Here is a 19083-nt window from a genome sequence, read left to right as displayed (position 1 = left end):
AGAGTATTTTGAAGCTCAAAGCATTTTTGCATACACAGTGCAGTAAAATGAACTTAAGTTTGCTGTGTTGTTCTCCTTTTTTTAGATTTGTTGCATTTTAGTCACCAAGTTGATATACCTAAGCCTGGGCTTCTAAAATAATTTTGATATCAGAGTTCTTTTTTGTTTTCCCTGCAGTGTTGCATTCTCACGTAGGCTTTTTATGGTATTCTGTGGTTTTATATTTCTGATTTGTCACTTATTTTCATGCAAACCTTTCCCTCTCCAAAGGATAATACGTTATGATTTAAGATGGGTGAAAATCATGGACTGTTTAATTTAGGGAGCAAAAAGGACATACTCTCACTTTTTTTTATTCTTGTGCTTGTGTATTTACAATATTTTTTAAATGTAATTTAAAGTGAATAATAGTGTTGCTCTTTGTTTCTTAGGAATTTGACCATTCTCCATATTCAAAAGTTTTCAGCATTCTTTGCTGCCTTGGCATCGTATTATGTCTTGTCACATCAATAGCAGTGGAGTGGACTGGCTTGAAAGTCACCAAAAAGCTACACTCTTCTTTACTAAATAAAATTATTTTGGCTCCAATGAGGTACTTCTTTGATTGTAATAGAAATTTTATTATAGTAATTTTGTTTTCTTTGCTTCAAGAGGCTCCTTAATGCAGTTTTTACTTAGAAATAATTTTGCATCACATATTTTTTAAGATATCAGTGAAAAATCACCAGGTGCCAAGTTTCTGAGTAGTTTTTGAAAATGGTACCCAGACTGCTTGAGTTCCTAGGCACAAGTCAAATGCCTCTCCTGCCCGACTGTGACTTAAGAGATTTACTTCCTTGCGTGTTTAATTTCTCTTTGCAGTTTTTAATTAGGGAGAAAACACAATTATTGATCAATATGTGGTACAGATAATTCATAGCAGGCTTCATCATGTTAATCACTGGAAATATTTACTGTCAGGCAGTGACTGTGCAAGTCTAGGAAAGGTAATGAGCTTAGACAAGTGTCATTACAGGCATCGTTAGAGTACACTGGGATGTTCTTTGTTCCAGCAAAAGCCTTGGTTGTCCTCCAGAAGGTTTTTTCCCTGTGCATGAAAGGAAAAGTGTAGCTTGATTCAAACCTGCAGCTCTAGGAAAAAGATTCTTATTTTTAAGCTAACTATATTTGACCCAGAAATCATGGAAAAAATCCCACACATGAAAAACCTCAGACTTTTTTTTAGATTTTTATTTCCAGGATAAAATTAGACTTCAGGTTCCACATGAGTTATGGAACACCTAATAGTAGCAGAACAATAATGTAGTGTGCATTTTGCATATCCAAATGTCTTTTAATATATTATTCCAATAGTAGTTGTTCTTATTACAATTTTCTTTTCCCAGAAAGATGCAAGACTTTGTAAGATAACTTGTTTTGAATTTTTCATGAATTGAAGTGGCCTCAAATTGAAATCTGAAAGGATTTTTTCAAGTCTAATCATGTGATGTCCATGGCTTAGGCAGTAGAGGGAGCTGAGGACATGCTTGCAGTTGTAGGGTTCTGAGTGGTTGTAGGTTCATGCTTATGGTTGTAAATTCGAGACATTTCCATTTAAATGGAAAGCCATAGGTACTGGGAAAAAAAGAGAAATTTTACTATGGCTGTCAATTTATTTGCTTGTTTCTGTGATATAGTACCTAGCTGAGGTACATGAATCAGTTCTAACATCAGTATTGTAAACTTTGCTGTTCCTTGTACCATTTTAGGTTTTTTGAAACAACGCCTCTGGGAAGTATATTGAACAGATTTTCAGCTGACTGCAATACCATTGACCAGGTACTGATTAAATATTTTTGAGCTCTCAAGTTATCCTATCTTAATCTGAAAAAATGGGGTTTCATTTATTACAGACTTATCTAGGTGAAGCTTACAGATGAACTGTGATTTTGACTGTATAGGTTTGCATCATGATTTTCTCAGTTCTGAATGAGTTCCTCATTTTACATGCACATTGAAAAAGCATTTATTTGCTAAGATGTCCCGTATAGAAAAGGGAAGCAAAATAAGATCAATAGTGATATCCCCAAATTAAAGAGTATCTACTTTTTTTGTAAGTGAGCAAACACATTCATTTGGGGAAATGAAATGAGAAAAAAGCAAATGCTATTGCCCAGAATAGAAATGACTGAAATTCAAATCACCATTACTTACCCCAGACTGCACTGCCAGTTCATAGGATTTATGCAGATGCTAAAATCATCTATTGCATCCCATCTGTAATCCTCTGACATGAGGATTGTGCTCCACTATGCAGATGTGAAGCAGCCCCACAGAAATCTCTTCAGATGTCCCCAGAACCCTGTGGTAAATTCAAGAGCAGACCTGTATGCTTAAAATGCTTAAAATACACAAGGTATAAAATTTTTTGAGGAAGTGGGAGAAAGGAAAATGAAGTAGTGTTTTAGGCGTTTAAGTTTTTCACCTTGGCGTGCTGTGGAAGATTCTGTGTGCTTTTTTCTCCTCTGTGCAGCACATTCCAGCTACCCTGGAGTGCCTGAGCCGTTCCACGCTGCTGTGCGTGTCTGCCCTGGCGGTGATCTCGTACGTGACGCCCATGTTCCTCATCGCCCTGCTTCCCCTGGCCATCATGTGCTACTTCATCCAGAAGTACTTCCGAGTGGCGTCCCGGTGAGAGCAGGACCGTCACCGTGCTGGCATGGAAACACTGCCTGCAGGGCAGGAGTGCACTGCAGATTGCACTGCAGGGAGCTTCGTGTTTAAATTCGGTCCTGCCTAGGCTGTGGCACTGTCTGCAGGTGGGACAAGCCCACTGCAGTGGAATTGTGTCACTTTGCAAGTGCCTTTGTTGGCAGCTCTTCGAGGAGATCATCTGGGAGGCATGAGCAGGGCCTTGGTGCACCATCAAAGGTGTTTGGAGTTCACAGGACACAAAGAACTGAACTGGATTGTGCCCTCCCCCAAGGGCTGTGTGCTGGATATGTCTGAGAAAATGTGGTGACAGGACAGGGAAACTCAAGTCTGCCTGTCCAGGTGAAAGTGGAAATATGTTAAGGAGAGGCTGCAGAATGCAGTATAACCTTGCTGGTACAGCTAGCCATTAAGGATCCAGTGTGCACAAGCCTCCTCTCCTGTTCTGGGTCCTTCTAGCTTTTAAAAATATGAAAATTTTAATTATATCTGAGACCTTACTCCTTCTAAGATGAGAGAATTTCCCTCTTGTGAAATGTTTGCAGCAATGCAAAAATATGCATATCCCCTCATACATGCACAGATTGAGAGGGAGTCTGCAACCAATTTACTTCCTGCTGGAAGAAACTGAGACTAAATAGATTTCACCCTACATGTGCTTTTACTGATATGAGGACTAAATATGACATTGAGAAATGCAACCTAATAATGAGTGCAGCTCTCATTTACTGAGTGTGAGATACTGTTGGCTCAGTGAGAAGTTGTGCTGTTATCTGGGGGTGCACTTTTTCTTCTGATTAACTTGAGCTCCTATTTGCAGCATTCCATTAAATTGATGTTCAATACAGAGACAGAATGGTGTTTAAATCAATAAAAAATTGAGTACAAGAAAAAGAAATACAGGAGAAAGGAGGGAAAGCAGTCAAGGGAAAAGACCCATTCAGAACTCCAGCTAGTTAAGTGTTAAAAGAAAAATCCTTCTGGGAAATTCATTCCCCTGTGGCACTGCTTTGCAATCTGTCTGAATCTTATGTGTGTGTGTGTATATATATATATACGTAATATATATTACCTTACATATAGCTATTGTGATGCTATTCCTTTTCACTCCCTGGGCCAGATTCAAGGGAATAACTGCACAGCAAAACTGGTTTTTTACAAAATTCTTTTCATAACCTTCTCCAGGGACCTGCAGCAGCTGGATGACAGCACTCAGCTACCATTACTCTCCCATTTTTCAGAGACTGTTGAAGGTCTCACCACCATCCGAGCCTTCAGGTATAGTTTTTTTTAAGAAACATAGGTATTCAAAAGTGAGGTAATGTTATGTCTTAAACTGTTCTGCCTGGAAAATCCAGAGTCCTCACAACCTGGGCAAGGGGAGATGTCAAACATAGAAGAATTTTAAGCATTTTGTGTGTAGAGCCTGTACACAGAACAGGCTTATGTGGGTCATCTGCCCTGTGGTTGCTGTGCAGGCACTTGCATGCAGCCTGATAAAACGAACTGGAGGGCAAATGTGATTTAAGGAGGTGAATTAGCCCGCAATTACCACAGCATGTGGTGTGGCAGACAATGGGCTTGGACAGTTTCCATGGCAGAACTGATATGCACCAACTTGGTACAGACTGATCTGTGTCGATGTCCTGGTCGGATAAGCTGTGCATGCTGGTGACTTCAGAGGCTGCAGTAGCACCCTACATTGTTTTTCAGGTTGCTGGCTGAAAATGTGGGTGTTTACACTGATTTTGGAAATACACAAGCTGCAGACAAAGTGTTTCCTTGCCAGTTTTGGTTTGTTTTTCCATCCACATAAGCTGCCAGGAGAGCAACCCAGGAATACCTGATAATGTGGCTTGGTTCTATATGTGTGTTAGAAAACTGGCAGTCATGCTGATACCTCAGAGGTACCAATAAAACCACTGCTGAGCTTACCAGCTGCTTTCCCTGCACTAGGGCTATTCTTGTCTTTTCCCAGTTGACTCAAACATGGTCAACTTTTCCACTAGATTCTCATCTCGGTGATGTCTACGTATTTTGTCAGTTAATTATTACTGTTACCCTTCTATCCTTGAACCAGTAGTGTTTATTTATTCCTCCTAACCTATAATTGTAATTTTATAATAGAAGTAATGCACAAAGGTAACTTAAACTATTCTAAATAGGTTATAATAGATTAAAGAAAGAACAACCAATTTAAGAGTTTCTTTTTGACTGAAGGTAGCTTACCCAAGAGTGGTAGAGCAGCTTAGTGTTTTCCATTAATGACTGTTATTGACCATTTAATTCATTAAGTGCTAATGATGTTCTACAGTCTGTAATTATGTCCATGTTCAATTTGCAGGAAAATCAATTTCTCTTTCAATTTCTGCTTTTCTCATCCCTATATTCTTTTACTTGATCAAGAGGATTTTTGAAGCATTATGGCTGAGTGTTTTCTGGTGTTGATACAGAAAGCAATATTCAGTGCCACATAGCTGATATTTTCAGTCTGTCAGAGCATTCTCTCTTGGTTCTTCCCATCACTTTGGAAATAATTCCTCTCTTAAAGAATTGTTTGGTGCCTCCTTTTTCTTAAATCCTGCAGTAAGTGATGTGTCTCTGACCCAGCCAGGCATGTGTGTTCAGTGAGTTCTGTGTTCCATCTGTCTGCCAGCCTCCTGCCTCAGCTGCTAAGCCAGTTATTTTTAGGACTGTGTAGCTTTTCAGCTGCCTAACATATTAGCAGGCGTGGAGTTTAGACTTGCTAGCATGAGCATCCCTAAAAATAACACTAATTCAGGAATTCATTCTGTTAAGAGGTGCCAGTTGTTCCTGAAGTGTCCTTACCCTTGGTTACTCTCCATACTGGGTTTATTCAGAATGCATTCGGAAAGAAATGTACAAAAAAGTCTGGAGGAGTTCAAAGACAGCTACTGCTGCACCTACAAAAACACCTTCAGCAGATGCCCTGGCCTGATTTATAGTTTGTTTTGATACTTCAGATAGCATTTGTGTTAAACCATCAAAAAAATGTAAATGTGACGGATTCAGCAAACACTTGTCTGTATTCTTAAAGATCTGGTAATCTGGGGACACTTCCTGGAGAGAAATTCTGATATTTTTGCATTGATGCAGCAACTGTACTAACTTGCATCCCTGTTCCACGTGCATATGCATGACTGACTCACGGTGCATAGCCCACATTCTCTGGGGCTATCTGCGTCACACAATTCCTCATGGTATAGAGACAGGAGAGTTAAATGTGACTGAATTGGTTCCAGAAGCAGCACGACCATGTCTGTGTGGTGAGGCACTGAGGGCAGTGAGCCTGGAGGAAGGGAAGGGCTCCCTCACTCTGACATGGTGACACTGATGCCTCTTTTGAGAAACAACCTTCCCACTGTGCAAGCACACCAACATGCCCCAGCCAGCCCAGACCCTGGGCTGCGTCTGAAACCCCGTGGGCAGCAGGGCAGGGCAGGGGGTTCTGCCCCTCTGCTCTGGTGAGAGCCACCCGTAGTGCTGCCTCCAGCTCTGCTGTGAGCATGGAAAGGACATGGAGCTGTTAGGGTGAGTCCAGAGGAGGCCACCAAGGTGATTGGAGATGAAGCACCTCTCCTGTGAAGAAAGGCTGACAATTGGTTTTGTTCAGCCTGGAAAAGAGAAGGTTTTGGGGTGACCTCATTGTGTCCTTCCAGTACTTGAAGAGAACCTGTGAGAAAGATGAGAGAGACTGTTTACAAAGACATGTAATGATGGGACAAGGGGAATGGCTTCAGACTGACAGAGAGTAGATTTAGATGAGATATTAGGACAAAATTCTTTACTGTGAGGGTGGGGAGGCACTGGCACAGGTTGCCCAGAGAAGCTGTGGATGCCCCATCCCTCAGTGTTCAAAGCCAGATTGGATGGGGCTCTGAGCAGCCTGGTGTGGTGACAGGTGTCCCTGCTTATGGCAGGGGGTTGGAATGAGATGATCTGTAAGGTCCCTTCCAATCCAAGCCTTTCCATGGTTCCCCACTGCACACAGCAGACATGTCTCTTATGTCTTAGTACATGGCTAAGTTGTGGACAGCTGAATTACTTCTTTTCCTCAAAATCGTAATTTTTATATGTAAAGTCATTTTTTTTGCTGTGCTTAGCAGAAGGACTAAAGTACTCAGCAGTGAACAAATTTGAAAGCTTCTATAAACCATGTACTTCATACACAGGCATTCTTCTGTATCAGTATTAGGAGAGCAGAGTTTATTTATAATCAGTGCTTGTCACAGCCATCATAGTGAAAGGATAAGGTAAAGTTTTGGAGGGGTTGATCAAGTGTATTAAACCTGATCATCTAATAAAAGGGGGGGAAAAGCAAGATTTGGGTGTTTAAACTAAATCTTCAGGCCTTTGAGCTTATGTCACTACCCTGGAAAAGACTTTTGTGCCAGGCTTGTGCATTATTAGCTGTAATTGTTGATACACTTGATTATTGACATCACTCTAATTCACAACTCTGTGATTAAATACGCCCAACTAAAAGGGGTGACTGGCTGACTTGTACACTTGCCAAGACCCCAGCAGGGAATCATCTCCCACACCTGTGGAATTCAAGGCAGATTTCACTGGCACAGCTCTTCAGATGAGTGGGTGCAAATTCACTGTAACAAACTGTAAACAGGCTTGTTAGTGATTCATCCTGTTTTGTGTTCTGTGGCTAATTCCTTGAGGGAAGGGAAACAGTTCTTTCCAATCTAATACTCCTTGTTGTGCCGTGTACTTGGACTTCCATTTTCCAAAGTGCTCTATATGTTTAATGATAAGGACAAATACATTTCTTTAGTATGGGTGCTACTACAATGGGAAGTTCTTTGAGTTTATACTTTTTAAATTGTTACAATTTCTAGGCACTATGGTTATATAAATTTAAGAACCTGAGCTTAGATGATTGAGAAAAACTGAATTCTGCAGCATTAATGCTTATTTTCACAAGTATACGCATGTATTATTTTTCTCATACATATTTTAAATATTTTAGTTTTAATTTCTCTCTCTCTCTCTCTCTCTCAATTACCATGTCATAAAATACATTTATAAAATGCCCAGTGGGATCTGGAAGTCCCACAGAATTTCAATACAAGAATCAATGCAATAATATCCATAAATTACTCCTCAGGATACTGCACAAATACACTTTGCCTGTATCTAGTACACCACTACACTCTGAACTGTTGATAGGCTGATTTATACCCTGTGCCAAGCTGTCCATAAGCACATACCCCAGAAATTGAATTTTACTTTGTATTTTTCCAAGACCCCAAGGCCTGACTCCTTTTTTTTTCTCCTTTCCTCTTGCTTTTCTGCTTTTTGTTTTGTTTTGTTTTGTTTCCTTTTTTTAGATATGAAGCCAAATTCCGACAGAAACTTCTTGAATACACAGATTCCAACAACATTGCCTCCCTTTTCCTCACAGCAGCCAATCGCTGGCTGGAAGTTCGCATGGCAAGTACATTATTATTGTTGTGTATACACAAGGAATTTTTGACTTTGTTCCAAGTAATCTGATGAGGCATCCAGCAGTTTTCCAGCCTCATCTCAAAGCTATACCTTTGCCCTCTATGTCTCTCTGTAATGAGCACATGCCCAACCCATGCTGGACACTGAATGGGGTATGAATTTTCTCCATAGCCTGCAGCTGTTTTTCCAAGACAGGAATAGTTTTCACGGGTCACATTGGCTCCTCTCTGTGTGAAGAGTGATCAGAGCTGGTTGAGCTGTGCCACCAGCCAGCATGTCATCATGGCACCATGTCAGTCAGTGTCAGCAGCCTCTGCCTTGTGGCTCCCTAGGAATATTTCAATATCTTGGAAGCTCTCCTAATGAGCAGAAGGATCTAAATAAGTTTAAGTCTGTTGTGGGGTCATCTGAAGAACACCAAATATATTCAGTGGCCTGTTTTCTGCTCAGTGAAGTGGTGTGGCATGAGAAGTGGATTATTAAAAATAATTCTCTAAGAAGCTAGTCAAGGGATTTTATGTTGTGGAATGCTATATTACAATTGTAAATGCATGTGTAGTAATGCTGTTCTGGTAACATGGGCTTCTTTTAGATGTGCTAAATGTAGGTTAATTCATTTTTCATATCACACTTTATAGCTCTGTTTTGGACCCCTTAACTGGTATCTTTTGCTAATTTAGTTCAGGTATTGGGTATGGCTTGAATAAAATATTATTACCCTATGATATGTTCAGGCCTAAACTACCTCAAGTCCCAAATTCTGATCTAAACAGAATGCCACTAAACAGTTCAAACACAGATAAATGACAATTTCCCTCTTACAGAGTTTGTTTTCTAGTCTGTTACACAGTTTTACTCAAAGAATTATCTGTGGCCGGTCAAATCACCAATGATTTAAATTAAAGCAGGAAAAGGCCCTTAAGGTAATAGGTGTGTGCTATGCAAGAAAGGCTTGTTTGACCATTATTGTATGGTAAGAACTCAGCAGCAGCAGAGCCTCCCAGCAGTTCAACATCAGCCACAGAGATGAGCACATGAGCATTTCCCTCCTATCCCAGGTAAAGTCAGCTGCACCATTTCAGCCACCTCCATTACGTGTTTAAGGTGTCTGTGTAGACTTCCCCAGCACAGCCCTGCTAAAAGCAGTTTTGGGTTCCTAGGTAGAGTCTGTGTGGAGTTCCATGGGGCTTTCTGCCTGTGTTTTGAAATTGTGCAATGGGTTTTTTATTGGTATGCAAAGTTATGAGAACGTTTTAACCCTTTGTAGACTTATAATGATGGAGCTTATTCATATTCCTTCAGGAGTACATTGGAGCATGTGTGGTACTCATAGCAGCTGTCACTTCTATTACCAGTTGCCTGTATAATAAAATCACTTCAGGACTTGTAGGCTTGGGACTAACCTATGCTCTTATGGTAAGAATCTCAGGATCCTTTCTGTCTCTCCCAAACATATTTTTGTAATTCCTCAGGGCACAAAGATGAACAGGAAGATTGAAGGTGTCTGTACATCTATAGTGGGTACTGTAACATCACTGAAACCATGTGTTTACTTCAGTTCACATGTGATAGTTGGCATATTTGAGTGTATGCTTTCTTCAGCTTTGAGATCAAATCTCACTGAGGTGTTTGTTCAAATATGTCAACCAAACGTGGACAAGTTGTGTCATGGTTTTTTATATCGTCTTGCATTGTGAAGAATACATTTTCAGTGCATCAGCTGTAATTGTGCCCTGGTATGTCATTCTAGGTTGTCCAAACTTAAGTTACCAAAATTATGTCTTTTCACCCGTCTTTATTGTTCCCCCACCCTCTTTTCTGTTGGTGTAGATCAGATCTCCATAGTACCAAAATATGTGTGCACTGCAGTTAGGAAATTTAACCTTTAGTCATTGTTGCCTCCTTGTTGGTGTTGTACCATCCAGTGCATTCACAACTTCCACTTACTGAGGCATTCCTGTGTAGGAATATAAACTGCATGCTGGTCAAATGATGCAAACTATTAAAAATCTGGGATTCAGTCATGTATTTGCTTTACATCAGGTGTCTAACTATCTGAATTGGATGGTTCGTAACCTGGCTGACATGGAGATCCAGCTGGGGGCAGTGAAAAGAATCAATGGCCTTCTCAAAACAGAAGCTGAAAATTACGAAGGGCTCCTTTGTAAGTGCAGTTTTGTGCAGCATGCAGAAAGAGCTTGCTAAAATTTTAATGGCTTTGCAGTGTATTGCCATGAAAAATGTAGTAAATAACCTAATGAATCAATTAATTTATTATAAGAGGGTTGATGTTGGGCTTTTTTCCCCCTGTGCTTGTTGTACAGCTTCCTCACAGATTCCTCAGAACTGGCCAGACAGAGGCGAGATCCAAATCCAGAATCTCTGTGTCCGATATGACAGCAACTTAAAGCCAGTGCTAAAACATGTCAATGCCCACATCTCACCAGGACAAAAGGTAAAGAGCTGCAGTGGTTCTCAGAACCTCTTTAGACTAGCACATCACATAAATCAGGGTTAAAACATACCACAGAATGTTTTGATGACTGAATTACAGATGATTTTTTTTTTCTCTCAAAGAATGTAGGACACTGGAAAGGAGTCTGGGGGATTCTGAGCTTGGTGTATTGAGGCAAACACCTCCCCTCTCAGTATCCCAGTGCACTCCTGTCAGCACACAGTGCTAAAAGAAGTGACAGTGAGCCCTTACAGTGCTAGACCTACTTTCCATCCTTTTCACGTGACTCTCATGTCTTTATTCCCCTCATTACCACTCTCCTGTTTTTCCTGTTATAGGACTGGCCTTGATTTATCCTTAAATACTCAGGCCCCTATAAGACAAAAAGTGAACCCAAATATTGTGTAATGAGTGGTTCAGTTTGACTGATCAGTCAGGAGGAGAAAAGGATCATGTGAATCAGGACAGCTCCTCCACCCTCTCATCTGAAGTGTCAAGTACAGATGTTATCCATTTCCTGTATTGTCATTGCCTGATGTTCATCTGCTTTCTGTGTCACAGATTGGGATCTGCGGCCGAACAGGCAGTGGGAAATCCTCCTTCTCTCTTGCATTTTTCAGAATGGTTGACACCTTTGAAGGTAACGTTTTTATATGTCACTCAAGCTCAGCTCCTGAAGGTTCCTTGGTAGTCAATTCCTAAACAGCAGCAGCCCTGAAGTGTGATTTTCAGATCTGCAGGACACAGTCTCTGGCCCTGTTTAAAGCTGAGATCATCTGTCACCTAACAGCTGGGCCATTCGTAATGCAGATCAATAAAAATTCTGCTTGATAGAAGCAAAAGTCCCAGAGTGACAGACGACAGCCTTTTGTACTGTTAAATAACAGCAGCAGCAAAGCATAAAAGGGCAAGGTGTTCAAGTGTAATGAAGGATCTGTACTCAAGGGACAGACAGGATCCACTAGGCCCAGAAAACTCAGCAGCTGGGGGCTGCAGCCTGGCCTGCTGCCCTGGAATTTCCTGCTGTGTGCCATGTCCATATGCCTCACAGGATTCATCTCAAAAAGATGTCAGGCTGTTTCCCTGCCACATCACCCACAGAGCCCCTGTGCAGAGACAAACAGTTGTACTTGGAGATAAGGTTTCATAGTGCTCAGAAATAATTTGGCTTTCTGAAAGGCTTGTTGCCCCAGGTAATTAGTCCCTGATTGAAGAAATGTCTGAGCTTGTTGTTTGATAGATGTGCACTGGTCAAGCAGTTAAGTAGTGTATCTAATTCCTGAGATACTTCAGGTACACTCTCTATGCTTTGCAGCTCAGCTCCAGGTGGCTATGCTTGCTTTTTACTCAAAGCATGTTTCTTTAGTGACAAAGGGGGTGTGTGATACAAGGCCTGTTCCTGCTGCACTGCCCTTCAGCCTGGAAGTGAGCCATATCTTTGCCCCCAGCTGTGTGGCACAATAAACACACTGTCCTCTTTCTTGTGAACAGGGAGGATTATCATTGATGGCATAGACATCGCCAAGCTGCCCTTGCAGACCTTGAGATCCAGGCTGTCAATCATTCTCCAAGATCCTATTTTATTCAGTGGAACAATCCGGCAAGTATCAAGCACCAGCAATAAATAAAAACCATGTAATTGCTTGTATGTCATGCAATATGAATGATATATTATAATTGTACTATATAATGACTTTTATACCAAGCTGTTCAAGTCCAGTCTCCTCAGCTGGAATAGTGATCCTCATCACTGCCTTCTGTCTGTGCTTTTAACTCACCCCTGCCAGACTAACCTTTCCCCATGCCTGAGCCTGGACAGGACACTGCTGGCAGAAGACATCCCATGCCTGGGAAGCAGGGAAAGCCAATATTTATTCCTCCAGGATGCAGTAATCAGTTTAGCTCAAATGCCCATAACCACCCAGCATTTCTTGAAACCTTCTTTCTCCTACAACGGTTTTCATCTGTCTGCCTTAAAATATGAGATGTAAAAAATGCAGGCTAAAAAATTACTGTAAACAGAGAGAAAGCAAAAGAACAACATGAGAAGTACTGGGAGACTGGGCTATTTTATCCTGGAGCCTCTCTCTGTGTTTCTTCTGAGCTGTTTCATCTGTGGCACCAAATACCTTAACTCTTTTTGTTGGCTTTTTTTTTGTGTCCTCTTTCCACTTCTCTGAGATGATGCAATTGAAACAATGGCCAAAAGTTCCAGTTTCCAGCAAATGTCCTTCCCTGTGTCTGTGCCCTTTACCTTGGGAAGAAACAGTACAGTCCTCAGTGCCCAGTTACATCACCTGCAGCTTCTACAAGAGATTAGAGTTCACTGAAAAGGATACAGGCTTCAGGACATGCCTGAATAGACCATGCTTATTTCACATCAGAAGATGATGTGATTGTATTCCTTTATTTTAGGAATTAATCTATTAAAAAATGCATTTAGGCCAGCATCGAATTTTCACAACTCATACAGCAGGAGTAAAAAGTAAAAATAATGTTATGCCCCATTGAAGCTTTTATTGTCATTCTATATGCTAATGTAATATGATGTGAAATTCACATTTGTTGTTGTCACTTCTGGGCCGCAGCAAGCTAAAATAATGTTCATCTGTTCATAAATCCAAGATTTTTTGAATTGCAGTGAAGACTTGAATTTCCTAATGCAGTATGAAGCTTGACTATTCTATTAACATTTCTATAGCAGTGAAGAACAAAGAGACATTGTATTTAAAAGGCGGGAGGATAGAATTTTGGCTCATAAAAATTCAATGTTAATTTAAACTGAGTATAGTCACAGCTTTTTCTAGTAGATTTTCTCAAGAAATCTAGAGATTTCTTTAGTTTATGCAGAACAAAATAGATTCCAAATCCATAAAGATATCTACAAAATAGGAAACTTTTCCCTTTCTGCTCAACTGAGTCAGATTTTCACCTTAGTCACATTGGCATAAATGTTGATTAAGTCTGGGCAATTCAGAGGATTTATACCAATCATAGATCAGAATCAGGCCCAGACCTTCAGCATATGATTCTGATTATCTGCAGGTTTGTTTCTAAGCACGCTAAGAGAAGAAATCCATTGCAGCAGTTTCTGTTGACTGATGTTCTTGAATTACTCACGCTGCAGGTTCAACTTGGACCCTGAGAAGAAGTGCACTGACAGCATGCTCTGGGAAGCACTGGAAATAGCACAGCTCAAGCACGTGGTGAAGGCACTACCTGGGGGCCTAGGTAATGAGCCTTCCTTCTGAGAATGTTGTTTCCAGCATTCACAATATTCCTGTTTCCCTCTTACTTATTAGAAGGGTAGCTGATGAAGAAAGAGATTTTAAAGTTTGTGGAAGGTGACAGAAAGTGCCTGCAGGCAAATGTCTTTTATCTGTATAACTCCTTTACCAACTGTACCTGGGGGGCAGAATCCTCTTTCTTTTCAAATCAATGGTAAAATTCTTTTATTTCAGTATGTCTTTGTTTTGAAGCACTAAGGTTTATGGGTCTTGTGAATTCAAATAAGCAGTCAACAAGTCAGGTGTTACCTAGAACACCCTTCTTTTGTATTTTCCAATAGTCATGTCCAAGGAGGAAGATTTCTTCAAGGTGTGAATTATTTGGCCATGCAGAAAACAAACAAACAAAACCCCCACCACCAAACACCTAACAAAAAACATACAAAAGCAGCAATAACCCCCCTTAAAATGGTAAATTATACAGCCCTAGGGTAAAGAAATGAGGTGCTGGTTTGACTGGAGGTGCAGTGTCCTAGACTGCACATGTTTCAGAGAAACTCACTCTTGAACATCCTCAGCTATTTTGATGTCTAACAGATGCAGAGGATATAGTGAGACAAAAGTACTGGTGGTTTTGAACACTGGAAATAAGCAGGCAAAACTGTCAACAGCAGCTGTAGGCCCAGGAAATATTACTTTATTCTGAAAGTGAAACATTGTTTTCCAAGTATATGCTCTGTTCTGATCTGGCTGTACTGATTTGGCTGTTTCACTTCCAGATGCAATAGTCACAGAAGGGGGTGAAAACTTCAGCCAGGGCCAAAGGCAGCTGTTCTGCCTAGCAAGGGCTTTTGTGAGGAAGACGAGCATCTTCATCATGGATGAAGCCACAGCATCCATTGACATGGCAACAGTGAGTTTGAAGTGCTTCTGATTCTTTTCCTTGAGGGGGAAACACCTGATATGTGAAGAAAAAGGTGGAAAGCAATTCTGTCTATTCTGTAGCATGCTTACACCATATTTAGTGCAGACATTTACAAGCCCAGGTAGTTGTTAGTCACTGCTAACAAATCTAAAGAGCTTTTAAACTATTTTACTAGGGATTGAATAGTTATTCCAGAACTGCTTGCATTATGAGAATGAAGTGTGGTATTATAATTGGCAGTGGGTGTTCCTAAAGTAAACAGAGCTTGGGAAGGTCAGCTGGGATGGTCAGTGAAGGGCGAATTGGCAAGTGACAAGTTTTCCCAGCGTGGTTGGCAGGACAAGTCAGGAAGTTAGAAGACTTGAAAGTAGAGTCAAGGAAATGAACACTGACACAGGAAAGACACACTGGATTATTGCATTAATTGTCTGGAATTTCTAGGCAGATGTTTAAGCACTCAGTAGTGCAGTGACTGGGTTTCAGCCAAATAGAATAGTACATTTTTTTTCATGTTACGTTGTTACAGGAAATATTCTGATTTTCTTTCCACTGTAAGTAAAAAACATAAGTGGAGGGGTTTGTTAGAACAGCTACAATTTTTAGTTCAGTAAAATGTTAGTGTTTGAGCTTCAATAAGGGAACTATAGTGCACGCAGCCCAGTTAAAAACATTTTAAATTTTGATGCATTGAGGATAGAGTCCCTCCTTTGAAATACTTGTCTGAAGAGCAGCTAATAGCAAATGAAGGTATCTGTGCTTGTGACACCTCCAGGCGGTTTGGAATGCAACAACGCATCTCCTAAATAGCAAAGGATGAGTACTTGTTGAGTGAGAGCTATGTATGTTGAGGCCATCTTAAATATCATCTCCACTGTCAAATATGCCAGGTACAGCACAGTCCCTTGCTTGTCCCTGCCACCCCTTGGTGTTAGATGTCCCCATTGTGCTGGAACATTCCTGGGCTTGCAGTGGGGTGAAGGACGCGCCGCAGAGGCGCCGGCATGGGCAGCCTGGCAGCACCCGGAATTCACCTTGGATTTCCTCCCTGTTAAACTGAGGCCAGGACAGCAGGAGTCTGGGGCCAGAGCACAGCTCTGGTGTCTGCTGAGCCCCAGAGGCAGTGGGAATGGCAGGAGATACCAGGCTCTGGCTTAGTTTGGACATGTAGCTAATTTTTCACTTCTGCAGTGGACAATAAGTAACTGCATGGAATAGTCTGGGGTTACCTAAGCCTTCTTAGTGTCTATGTCTGTCATGCAGCTTGTGTTTGAAAAGCACCAAACGTTTGTCCTTCCCTAGGAGAACATTCTCCAGAAGGTGGTGATGACTGCGTTTGCTGACCGCACTGTGGTTACAATAGCGGTAAGTGCAGGCCCTGCTGCCATTCTAAGGCAAGCAAGGATCAGAAATGCCCCATTAGTCACTTCTTGTCAGTGTTAATACATGTGTTCATCAGGCCATTCATCTTCTTCTTTTTTTAACTGGTGTTTAAATGTAAGCTTTCTTTTCCATTTTTAAATTTCATACTTAAATTCATAAGATCAGCTTAACTGTGTTGCATGGTGCTAAGTCAAATTACCTGTAAAGGTACATAACCTAAGTGTGCCCTCTAGCTTCTGTTTCCCATTTTAAGCTAATTTAAAATGCCATATACTTTGGTGTGAAATATAAATTTCATCAAGCTAAAATAATCATTTAACTAAGAACAAGTAAATACACATATTTTAGGCAGGTGAAATGAAGTCAGTATGATTCCTTATGTTTAAAAATTCAACACCAGAAATCTATGCTCAGCAATCTCTGAGCATCATTTATTTTCACCTAGCAAATGTGTAATAGAGGACCTGATGTATCTTATGGAATCCATCCAGTGTGTCATTATAAAAAAGCAAAGGAATCATAACCATGACATTTCCTGATTTCTCTGCATGAAAATTCAGATTTGCACTCTATTCTGCATTTATGTATCTTTTCAGTTTGTTTGGGGACATGCTGAAAAAGCTTTATTCTTCTTTTACTCCCTTAGTTTTAAACTTCTTTAACTGTGCGTTTCACACTACACAGTTCAAACAAACATCTTGGAATAAACTTACTTTGAACATTTTTGCTTACTTCCCATTGTAAAAGTGGTTTACAGCAGGTGGTTTTGTATTCAAAACATTCTGTAGTAGAAACATAACATAGAGGGTTTGTGGCATGGGTTTTGGTTTTGGGGTTTTGGCTTTTTGGCAGATTTTTTTTGTGTTGGTTTTGAGGTGTGGTTTTGTTTTGTGTTGGTTTTGGTGTTTTGCTGGGTTTTTTCCCCCAGAAAAAGCTATATATTTCTAATTTCTGTTTAGGAAGAATAATAATAGTTGGAGTTATAGTACTGACTCTCTATTATCTTCTATGTTACTCACAATTGCCAGGGTGGCAGCTCTGATTGTGTTACACTGAAAGAGATCAGACAAGGGCAGCAAATTCAACTGGAATGTGATATTTCAGTCCCCTGCCCCTGCCTGTGTGGACTGGATAAATGCCATAGAAACTGCAGAAGATACGAGATTGTAGATGCCATCAGGGATTATTTTATGGAAAATCTGGCTAGAAAAGCCAGAGAAGGAGATACAAGAGTTGTTTTGATACTGAGGATGCTCAGGACTTGATTAGGAACCTCATGGGTGAAGAGAAACTGTATAACAGCAATCATAATATTCTGAGATTAAATACCCCTGGAGGAGTAATGCAGATCCAAAAAATCCCGTGCAGTTACAGTTAACATTAAGGAGTGGAATTCTGTCAATATGAAGAGGCTTCCAAAAACCTAACCCAAAAATAAATGGTGAGGGGAAAAAAGCTAAAAGAAGCAGCAAAGTAGTTTGAATCTGACAGGGGATTATGGAAATTACTGAAGCATTTTATTTAAAAAGAAGATGGAAACAATGCATGCTGTTTATTTATTTAGGTAATGTTTGAGTTAGGATAGAATAATGTGGTATGGATAAAGAAATAAAAAAGATGATTAGAAACAAGAAGGCTGAACTCAATCTGTAGTTCACACATACCTTGAATATGATGTGTAGTTCCAGTGTCCTTATGCCCAGAACAACACATTACAACTGAAAAATGTTGAGAAGCACAGGATGATTTGGAGGTGTTGGATTTGCTCCTGGATTTGAGCAGCCTGGGGCTCTTCTGTGTGGAAGAAGGACACTGTAAGGACATGTGAGAGCTCTGCAAAGCCACGAGGCAAGGGGCAGATGAAACTGAGCCCTGAGAAAGGAGGGAGTATTTGTTCATATGGTGGGGAGAAAGTATGGAAAAGTGTTTTCCAAAGGATATGGATGCAAACCAATTGTGAAAGCTCAAGAGAAGACATGGCCCAAGTCTTGTAAAACTGCCTAGATCAGCTTTCTAAATAGACAAACCACAGCAAGCTCAGGGGCCACCCCAGACCCAGACGTAATCCAGGACTGGGAGAATTCCCGGCTTCCCACAGGCATTGCACACTCAGTTGCTCAGTTCCTACTCTGCCTGGCTGTCTGCTTTTGGCAGCCTTGGCAGCAGGGCTGGGGACATTCTAAAGGGAACTCGTAGGACTCTTCATATTCACACAAGTACCTGTGTATTTTTTAGGTACTTGAGTATCCTCCTGGCTTTTGGTCTGTATATTTATCTGCAGTATTTACAGAGAAATTAGGAGGAAAAGAAGGATAAGTAGCCTTAATCAAACTTGAAGTTGATACGAAAATTCATTTGTGGAAGTCTGTCTTATCCTGGAATATTGACTAGAGAGATACACTGACCTGGCATTTTGTTTGTTTTTTTTCAGCACCGTGTGCACACAATCCTCAATTCAGATTTGGTTATTGTAATGAAGAGAGGGGTTATTTTGGAATATGACAAGCCTGAGGTTCTGCTAGAACAAGAAGACAGTGTCTTTGCTTCTTTTGTACAAGCAGATAAGTAATAAAAATAAAGCATTTTAGAACACAATTTTATTATTTTCTAAAAATGTAAAATACCTGTAAATAAATATTATTTCATAATAAATTGAGCTTTTCCTTTTTTAATAAAATGAGCCATTTTTTCCGTCTGAAGCATTAATGAATTATCTGTGTACTTTACTTTTTCTGTATATTACTACTTTTCTTTTTACTTGCTGCCAAAGAATTATGAAATATAGTTGAAAAAAACTACATGGGTCAACAACAACAGGATACACATCAAACAAACTTAACCAGCATGGAGTTTTTATGTACCTCTCAAACCCCCCATCATTTATTAACTTGTTATTTTCTATGTGTCATAGCCCTACTGTAGAT

At 40.4% G+C, this 19083-nt stretch overlaps 1 protein-coding gene across 1 annotated transcript in view; it reads left to right on the top strand.

Moving 5' to 3' along the window:
• Positions 1-18861, top strand: part of ABCC8 (ATP binding cassette subfamily C member 8) — a 73694-nt gene extending 54833 nt beyond the window's left edge. Inside the window, exons 26-39 of the mRNA XM_063398098.1 lie at positions 432-592; positions 1749-1818; positions 2513-2670; positions 3877-3969; positions 8055-8157; positions 9475-9588; positions 10216-10336; positions 10497-10627; positions 11189-11267; positions 12119-12227; positions 13755-13858; positions 14634-14767; positions 16079-16141; positions 18591-18861. Of these exons, the coding sequence (XP_063254168.1) occupies positions 432-592; positions 1749-1818; positions 2513-2670; positions 3877-3969; positions 8055-8157; positions 9475-9588; positions 10216-10336; positions 10497-10627; positions 11189-11267; positions 12119-12227; positions 13755-13858; positions 14634-14767; positions 16079-16141; positions 18591-18728 (1578 nt within the window). The 3' untranslated portion in view covers positions 18729-18861. The remainder of the gene's footprint in view (positions 1-431; positions 593-1748; positions 1819-2512; positions 2671-3876; positions 3970-8054; positions 8158-9474; positions 9589-10215; positions 10337-10496; positions 10628-11188; positions 11268-12118; positions 12228-13754; positions 13859-14633; positions 14768-16078; positions 16142-18590) is intronic.
• The last annotated feature ends 222 nt before the right edge of the window (positions 18862-19083 follow it).

The sequence above is a fragment of the Prinia subflava genome, chromosome 5, assembly GCF_021018805.1.
Source record: "Prinia subflava isolate CZ2003 ecotype Zambia chromosome 5, Cam_Psub_1.2, whole genome shotgun sequence".
Lineage (NCBI taxonomy): Eukaryota > Metazoa > Chordata > Aves > Passeriformes > Cisticolidae > Prinia > Prinia subflava.
This window is presented reverse-complemented; position numbering and strand designations above follow the sequence as displayed.